Source organism: Aulonocara stuartgranti, assembly GCF_965226115.1.
Source record: "Aulonocara stuartgranti genome assembly, chromosome: 15".
Lineage (NCBI taxonomy): Eukaryota > Metazoa > Chordata > Actinopteri > Cichliformes > Cichlidae > Aulonocara > Aulonocara stuartgranti.
The window spans coordinates 3,926,385-3,935,810 of record NC_138951.1 but is presented as its reverse complement, the minus strand read 5'-3'; the positions used below and the strand labels follow the sequence as shown (position 1 = coordinate 3,935,810).

At 39.8% G+C, this 9,426-nt stretch overlaps 1 protein-coding gene across 2 annotated transcripts; it reads left to right on the top strand.

Moving 5' to 3' along the window:
• Window positions 1-2,520: 2,520 nt before the first annotated feature.
• Window positions 2,521-9,023, top strand: ubxn2a (UBX domain protein 2A). 2 transcript variants are annotated; one of them, XM_082504817.1, is made up of 7 exons: window positions 2,524-2,705; window positions 3,087-3,149; window positions 3,382-3,493; window positions 4,697-4,806; window positions 6,739-6,876; window positions 7,194-7,355; window positions 8,084-9,023. In XM_082504817.1, exons 2-7 carry the CDS (start codon window positions 3,106-3,108, stop codon window positions 8,265-8,267), a joined length of 750 nt encoding a protein of 249 aa, XP_082360943.1. In that variant the 5' UTR covers window positions 2,524-2,705; window positions 3,087-3,105; the 3' UTR covers window positions 8,268-9,023. The 2 variants fall into 2 exon arrangements, with proteins under 2 accessions (XP_082360944.1, XP_082360943.1); XM_082504818.1 differs by lacking the exon at window positions 3,087-3,149 and having other exon boundaries at window positions 2,521-2,705.
• The last annotated feature ends 403 nt before the right edge of the window (window positions 9,024-9,426 follow it).

The following is a 9,426-nucleotide window of genomic DNA, read 5'->3' as shown; positions in this document are numbered from 1 at the left end:
TGACGCCAGCAGGAAAACAGATGGAAGTGGGCAGCCTGGATGCCCAGTATGTGCAGCAATTCACTCTTTGTCTTCATCAAATATATATATATATATATATATATATATATATATATATATATATATATATATATATATATAAAACATCAACAAATGTAAAAGGTCTGTGAATGATAAAAATATTTAGATTTGCCCTGTAAAGCAGCAATCAGAATCTTTAAAACTCGAATAATCACACAAGCTATTATTACTACAACATAAAAAACTGTTTTTGTTTGCAAGACAGGGCTGAATTGTACTGACTATCAAATTTTGAATTCTTTGTGACCTCCAAGTATGTAGTAGAAGAGGCTGAATTAATAATAATCTCTTCTCACTTTGATGCTTTTAGCCTTGCTTCTTTCACTGCACTCCCTGTCATTTTATCCCCACAAGTAAAAATGACTGTTTGTGTGATTTCTGTTCTATTTCTGGCTCGAGTCAAGATGCAACTGTGCTAGCCATCTGTTTTGGGTTTTTTTCTTCTTTTTTTCCTCTTTTTTGGTTCAAGCAATAGTTTCTAAAAATCAATGTCAAAATGTTGTTGTTTCTTTCTTAAGAACCTTGTGCCATAAAATATTCCCATTTGATATCTCAAATAAATATTTTTTATACAAATGTAAGAAAATTTAAACCTTTCACATGGAAACAGGAATCTGTTTTCATTATCATTGTACCCTGTTCTGAGCATAAGTGGGCAATGCACTCCAGACAGGCTGTCGATTTCAAATGAAGTGAACTAGACGATTCATTCACATGTCCAGTTCATTATCTCGCCATCGAAATATCGGTTAGATGATTGAAAAATGAAATTTCTTTACCTGTGCTTATATGTTCTCATAGAGTTTAATAGAAGGTATGGGAATGCAGAAAAGGTCAAGGGTCACTGAAATCATTCTCCACTGATACGCCATCAAAGATCAGGCATGGATTTCATGTTAACCAAACATATTTTCCTGGATATGATTTAAGTCCACACCTAAACTAAATTCTGTTACCATCAAGAGCTTCCTTTCATTTTTAAACATTTTTTTTAATCTCTCATTAGCGTAATTTCAGAAATACAGCCTGTTTTTCACACCATACATCACCATCTTCGCTGTGTAGCTGCTTAATAATTGATGTAACATATGTCAAGTTTAAATTACTACTTTTATTAGAAGTAGTGAAAATACTATAATAATACATTTGCTAACAATGATAATTGATTCAAAGATAATGAAAATAAGTTTAAGGGTGTGTTTTATACTGAACATGCCACCTTGGATGCTATATTATTTCTCAAGCACAATGTCTATAATTATGTCAAAAAAGTATAAACGTATGCCAAATTCATAAATACGAGGCACATTTAATAAGTAAGCAAATGAATGGGGAAAAATAAAAAGATCTTTTATAAAATTATATTTGATGTGTTGAATTGTATTTGACTATTAAATGACCATGCTGTAGTATTGTTTCTATTGGCTACAATGTGCAACATAATGACATCATAATATATCATGCATTATTCAAGTTTTGCGTCACAATAACAAATAGGCAACAATTTAAATGTTATTGTTGTACAGTGAAAGTGGTGTCATGCACGTGAAAGGTAATTTAAGTGCATAACTGCTACAAATGGGTCATTAAAACCTGTTGAGAGGTGGTTGTTAGGGAACATAATATGTGATATAGATGAGAACCTTGAGGGGCCCAAAGCTGTACCCCTACAGGAAGCAATTCACAGCGATTTGGCAACTACAGGCCACAGAAAGTGATTTACATTCAGGCATTTGAAACAACTACAAGTAAAATAACCAGTGATGTTGTATAGAGGGCTGGATCCAAGACAAATTTTTCCAAACTTCCAAATGAGCGACTGAAACTACTGAGTGCGGGATGTCACTGATCAACGTAGTAAATATATCGTAATAAATGTATTGGAGTTTCAGTGAGGCAGTCAGAGCCTAGAATGTCCATAAGCAATCACCTGTCAGCTTCAAAGACAGGTTGCTACATTTCACTGTGTGTTATACTTGTATAACTATGCATGTGACAAATAAAGAACCTTGAACCTTGAACCAAAGCAATATGATCACATCCAGTGTGGAAGATGTACCTGTGTGCCAGGTTTGGTTGCTCTGTTCCTCAGTTAAAACAACCAAAAAGAGATTTTGTGCGTTTCAGTAAGATAGCTTTTTTAAAATTGTTATTTGTTTTTTACTGATTTATTTACCTGTTCATTTATAATTTTGGTAGTTTTGGTCCTCAGGGCGTATGAGAAGCTTCTGCAAGAAAATGTACCAGAAAACTATATTAAATTATTTTTGTCTGTGTTTGTTTCCCTGCGTGTTTATTAGTGAGTCATTAATTATTTGTTTTGTATTTTGGCAGTTTAAGCCCTCCATAGAGTTGAGCCATATGAGACATCTTACCTCTAAATAGAAACAAACGCACACAAGTTTGGATCCAGTGGGCTTTCCATGCCATCTAATACTGTATCGTGAGTTTCAGCTGGGAGAGAAGACCTGCTGAGTTCAGCACAGAAGAGTGTACAACCGCGACATCGCGAGTGGATTTACGGCACTGTTACGTCACATGTATTGCTCAGCAGAAGCGCCGCTACCCTGAAACTTATGGCTACAGATGTGTAGCCCTGGATTAACCGATTAAAACACGGACTGGTAATTCACTATTCGACCTTACCCTTTATGCGCGCATGCTAATGGGCATCTGTTGTGTTTATGCTGACATATAATCCTCGTTTTTACGACCGGCTCCTGCGTGTGTGTTTTGCTCTTTGCGGGTCCATCGCTTTCTGCCGCCCACTTGCATAAATAACGATAAAGCTACAGGCTGCTTGGCTGTCTGGCTATCTATCGATCACGTAGTGCTTTATAAAAATGATCCGTTTTAGGTCATTTTTAAGCGGTGTAGCACAGTTTTACTCCACACGTGTACATAATACGCCGCTAAGACAATAAAAGGTTACCCTCCAAAATATTGAACATCAACCACGCTAGTGTGTGTGTGTGTGTGTGTGTGTGTGCTCGCTTGTTCCTTAGATGGGAAACATAGGAAGACATGAAAGAAACTGACACTGTGGAGAGTGAAAAAGATGAACAATGGTAAGTCATTCTCTTTGTTAAATCCACTTCTAGGCAAATGAAGTCCTGTAACTGAATTGATGCCGTGGATGTGAAATAATCTGAAAATAACTGGGTTGGACATAATAATAATAATAACATATTCTGGGGTGTGTGAACTTGCTTTGCATGGTCTTGCACATTAACGCTTGTGACTGTAGACTGACATTCAATAAGCATGATGAGTGAATACCTGCACTTTCTTCTCATAAAGGGTGGTCAGTGAGGACAATGAAGAGGAAGCTCCAATGAGTCGTAGTTTTTCTGTGGAAGACCTCCTCGATGAGGTGGAGAAGATCTGTTACGATGCCTCAGGGACTTCAAAGGTCAGAGACAAATTCACACTTGAGAGCCAGATCTCTGCAAATGTCCAGCCTACATTTCTGAGCTTATAGACTAGTAATAACACAACATTTAAGTAAAGTATACACAGTACTATGCAAGAGTCTTAAGCCACACCTCATTGCTTTACATTTATGCTTCCAAGGAGCCAGACTCACTTGTCATTTTTTAAAATTGGTTTTCATCAGTATTGGCTGCTTTTTCACTCATTTTCAGTCCGGTCCTTGTATCTGACTATTTTCACAGGATTGTTATTTTTGTTTGCTAAGCCACTTAATGCATTTAAGTAGAAAAAGGCATCAAACTTAAGGAGTGAAACTAGTGTTATGTCTATAAATAATTGACAGCTTAGCAAAGAATCAATTTTTGCATCATTAAGGCAAAAACACTTAATTTGTTCACATTTCTTTAGTTGAAACTATGAAAAATGCCAAAGATAACACCACAAGAGAAGTATAAATAGTATTTTTGCACCAGCAAAGTAATTCCTCTAGGACTATTAGCCCAAAATGTTAAAGTTTTGAGGAAACTGGATAAGTACAGAATAAAAAAAATCTGGAAGTAATGTCCTTGAGAAAAACCCAGCAAAAGACCTAACACAGGAGCCGGGAGATGTCTCTATCCTTCAGCTGACCTATGTACTGTTCATTGAAGCCTCATCAGAAATGGTCACAGTGTCTCAGGTTGTCAAGAAGCTATTGTTAAGGAAGGGAAACGGGGAGAGAAATGGAGGAGTCAGGAAAGAGGTAGAACAGTGAGTGTCTACAGCCATGCAGGACGCACTTGCCTGCAGAGAAATCACTGAACTATTACCTGTAGTTTTTCTGGCACGTGCCCAGACGAACCTCACAAAGCCTTTTTAATAGGGACCCGGCAGGCTAAACATTTGTTTAATTGCGTTGAAAATTGCATGCTCACGTTCGCCTCCAATGGCCTGCGGTGCGTGAGTGAAAGTGGCGTAAGACTCTCCAAATGAGAACTCTCGCCGAGCTCTGTCAGGCAAATCTCAGTTGAAAGCACAAGCACCAGGCTTCAGTGATCACAGGATATTTTGTTTACCCGTTCGTTGCCAGGATAAACAGTCGGCAGTAAAAGTCCGACCTCCCGAGGTTAACAGCTGTGTGGCGACTTTATCTCTGAATCCTGTCAGGCCTATTTGATTGGGGTTTTTTTTGCTTTGGTTCCAGGTGGAGATGGTGGTGAGGCTGTGGAAGGACGGCTTCACTGTGAATGACGAGGACTTTCGCAGCTACTCCATTCCAGAGAATCAAGAGTTCCTGGATGCCATCAAAAGGGGGTGAGTCGACTGGCTGAAACAGGATAACCTTCCTGTTTTAACGATGTCTTCAGTTAGATTTTTGCTGCCTTACCACAAAGGAGGGCCATCAAATCCTAGGCTTTAATCATGGTTTTTAATTACTCTTGGTGGCTTAACGACCTCAAATAGTGTTCTCTCACTGATGAGAAGGGAGTGTTCAGACTAATAGTGCAATTCTTATTGTTCCTCAGGCAGTGAAAAGTTATTGGCAAGACGGTGTCATTTTTCTTATCATCTTAATATCTTTTTGAGTAATCTGTAACATAAATTTAACACATTTCTCCTAATAAGAGCAAAGTCATACAGAAATTAAATATAAAACATGTTTATTTATATTTTGTGCTCATTGCGGAGCAGATGTGCTATCAGTGTTAGGGAGAAATGTACAGTAAGGTGCAAAAGTTGTTTAACATTTCGCATCCAAGGAGAAAGATTTTCTTGTCATTTTTAAAGTGTTCTTGAACAATAGTTCTCCAGGCTTTTCTTCATTCATTAGCTCTTTTTCCACTCATCTTCAGTCCAGTACCTGACCATGTAACACTCCCCACTGAACATGTCTGCTCCTATTAAAACTTTCCCAGCCAAGTACTCCAGTCCCTACTGTGACACGTGACTTTTCTCTGAAACACCTCATTTGTTCCTATTTATAGTTGAATACGTGACAAATCTCAATAATAACACCAACAAGATGATTTCCAAATATCTGTTAGCCTAAAGCTTGGCATATCTTTGCAAGGTGTGCGGTCTGACCTTAAAAATATTCAGGAAACTGGACAAGGGGAGGACAAAAAAAGAAGTGGCAGACGTTATACTAATTTCTGATTTTTTTCTACCAAAAACACACTTATACTAAAACAATCAGGACAGCTAAAAACACCAATTCAGCTGAATTTATCTGTAAAATGTCCATCACAGCTGTTATGGTGCAAAAAGCAGAGTGCACGGTGGACAGGTTCCCCATGTCTCACATGCATAAACCAAAAACATAACATTATTGCTGAGTGGGCACTAAGCAACATTTTACAACTGCTTTAACAAGTGTGTAGTAGCTGCCGCTGCTTGATGAATGCATTGACTGGGCATGGCTCCACGGCAGGCACGGGCATGACCCAAAGTTGTTTGTGGTGTCAGAAGTTAAGTCAATATCAAAATGCCAAAAAAAAAAAAGTTTTAATGAATTAGAGGTGGTCCACTTCTCCTCGACACCAGCCAAGTGTTTAATGAACGTCAGTTCAAATAGCATTGACCCGTTCAGTTGAGACCGCCGGCGTGGGTTAATACTTTATTGATTTCAATCAGAGCCTGCAGCGTTAGATCGCTTTGAATAAATGCCAAATGAAGTTGTTTTTTATTTTCTCTCTTTCTTTGTCTTTAGTTTAAATATGTTTAAATACCATATCTACGTCCATTATCAAACCTACTTGCCAGAGTTTAGTGATGATAACCAATCATGCTTCTTGGTATACCTGCTTGATTGCCGTTTTCTCAATTTCCTGAGTAGCCACCTCAATCCAAAAGACAGCTCTCAATCAATCAACGGGAGCTCTTTTCATCATGGGCTAATGACAAAATGTCAAAGGGCTAGATCAGGAATATTAAGTAGGCAATTGTCTGATTGCTTTTGAACCCATTCACTTTGGGAACACTGATGCAGACCTACTTAAATTATATGTGCTGCACACATACAAGAAGGAGGGACAGACTAAGCCTGAATGTAAGTCACATGTAACATCTCTCCTTGGTTCGATTCACTGGTTTTGATCACTCCCCCATGATGAAATTAGCAGGGAAGATATTCTCCCTGCTGACCAAAGCCCGACACTTGAAGCTAGATAAAGCTTATTAGTGCAGCTCATTTGTCATATTGATTGATCTGAGTGGACTCCAATCCGGATCTTTAATCTATCCCAGGGAGCTTCCGGCAGAGTGGGAGAGCAGAGCAGAAGAGGAGGAGCTGGAGATTAGCGTGGAAGATCTGACAGAGGAAAATTACGTTCCCAAGAAGAAGGCTTTTCATCCCTTCAGCGGTCGAGGATACAGACTTGGCAGGTGAGAGATTGTCGCTGTGAATGTCCTATTGTTTTTGTATTTTGTGCAGTGTGATCTCAAGATTTAAAGGCTACCGTGCACCACTAGGTGTCCCTCTAAATCCAAATATCAAAAACCCCACAACCAAATCTGGCACAGCAGACGAGTCTGCTTGTCAAGCTGAGCACCAAAACATTTTTGCACCATCACTGACACAAAGAGTCTGCAAACATTTTGCATGAGATTTTTTTTTCCTGGCGTCGGTGTGCATGGTAAACCCGGCGTGCGCACTCCTAAACTGGTGGTTAATCTGCTATTTATCTTCTGTCCATTCCCAGTGTGGCACCCAGAGTAGTAGCCAGGTCACCATCTGTGCACGAGGACGGAGAATCTCCTCCTATTCCCATGGTAACACTAGACCACGCCCTTCCCGTCACCTCCCTGCAGATCTGGTTGGCCGACGGCAGGAGACTGGTGCAGAGGTTTAACCTATCGCATCGGTACGTATCGCCAATACGCCACATCTCGATCTTCGGTTTGATCAAAGGACAAAAATAAGAGAAAGAATCAGCAAATTAAAGACCGACTAACTGCGCTGTGTAAGAGGAATCTTGACACTTTTCTGCTCCTGCTGCGCTGCGTGTAAATCCCATAATCTCAAACAGGAAAAAGAAGTGGTTGAAGGGATGAAAAAAGATTTTTGTTTGCTCTAGCTTGGGAGGTGGTGAAGTAGGTGGGGGTTAGGATTACGTAATGCTCTGTTCTAGGCTGCTGGAGTTAAAGGCTGGAGGCATGCTGCGTGTTACGTCCCCCTGCCCCACAGTGCATGGGGCAGCAGAAAACATAATCTGAGATGTAGCAACAGCGTGGATCTATAAAATCCCCTGAGAGGGATTGCGTAAGTCTGGTGCAGCTTTTATATAACAGGGTTAGTAAGCAAAGGATGGATGGAGAGGACTGAACCCTTCCAGCCTGCAGCGTGAGGAGCAGGCCTTACATAGGATTGCTTCATATACACTGGGGCCTCATTATTAATAATATATGATGGTACTAGTATAGTGCTTCATACAGAAGTCACGTGTCACAGTAGGGACTGGAGTACTTGGCTGGGAAAGTTTTAATAGGAGCAGACATGTTCATTTCTGTATTTACGATGGCAGTTTGTTTGTTTCGTTTATTTAAATCTCCAGTCTTGATGTTTAATTTATTTATATTTTTTCTCCTCCAGGATCGCTGATGTTCATGATTTCGTGTCACGCTGCCAGAGGAGCTGCCCACCTTTCGTCCTGACGACGTCTCTTCCTTTCCGAGAGCTCACCAACAAAGAATTAAGTCTGGAAGAAGCGGATTTGACCAACGCTGTCATTGTACAGAGAGCCCTGAACACACAGGCTCCATTTGGACACTCCTGACCAACACGAGCCCATAATTCACACACAGCACGCTGCTTTTCCCCCTCACTGACTCATTGTGTCCCCCTGATAGCAATCTCAAGGTCCACAGCACTCGCATTTGACAGCTGCTGTCTCCTTCTACTGTCCCCGTGTGGGATTAGCTCAAACTTTATTAACGATATAATCGCTTAGTTGCAAAAGGTGCTGTCCTTCCTCTGGAGGACAGCAGTTACCTGTCGTCAGACCTTCTTAAATCTGCTGAAAAACTATATAGGCTGTCGCCCATGCAGATGGTCCTCCAAGGGATCTCCATCTGTTTAATCTGCCACGTGTGAAACCTCCATCCGCCCCATCACACATGCAAAATCCCACCACCATCACCACCAAGCAAGTCTTCCCAAATTGTGATTTACCACCTTTTCTGCACAGTCAGCAGTATATATATATATATATATATATATATATATATATATATATATATATATATATATATATATATATATAAGGGGCTGAGGTTTTAAGTTTACAAACATGTGATTTTTTTGTTTGCACAGTACTGTGATACAAAAGAAGTATTTATGTTTGCCTTGCTGTTTAATCTCTATCTCGCCTTGTGTAGTGTTATGATTTTTCTTTCGGTCAAATGCATTGTTTTATTTGACCAAATCATTGGCCGACATATCACATGTCAAGGTATGACAAAATAAAATTTTAAAAAATCCTTAAAATTTTGCATTTTTTTGTTTTAACATTTAATAAATTGATCAAATTGAATTGGTGTTGTTTTAATATCATTTGTTTAGCTGTGCTTTCACTACTGATGACAGATACGCGATTATGGCTGGACTCTTAAGCACCAATGCTGCACCTTACTCCACATCTGTGCTGGCATTTACAGTCCTAATAGGGGGTTTAGATTAGGGAGGGAGGGAGGGCTCACTGATGAGGAATGATGACATCACAGCGGTGCTTAAGACACTTAAGCGTACATCTGATGCTGATTCACGGAAAAACTGCCAGCAAACACAAACATCGTATTCCGACGGTTCTTTCTTGAGTATTGAACCTTGTGTTTCTTTGTACGTGACGTGTTTGGTTTTACGTGTGTGTCTGTGTGTGTGTGCTGTAGCCAAGCTCTCAGCACTGGCCTCATGATGAAGCCCAACACCATTATCCA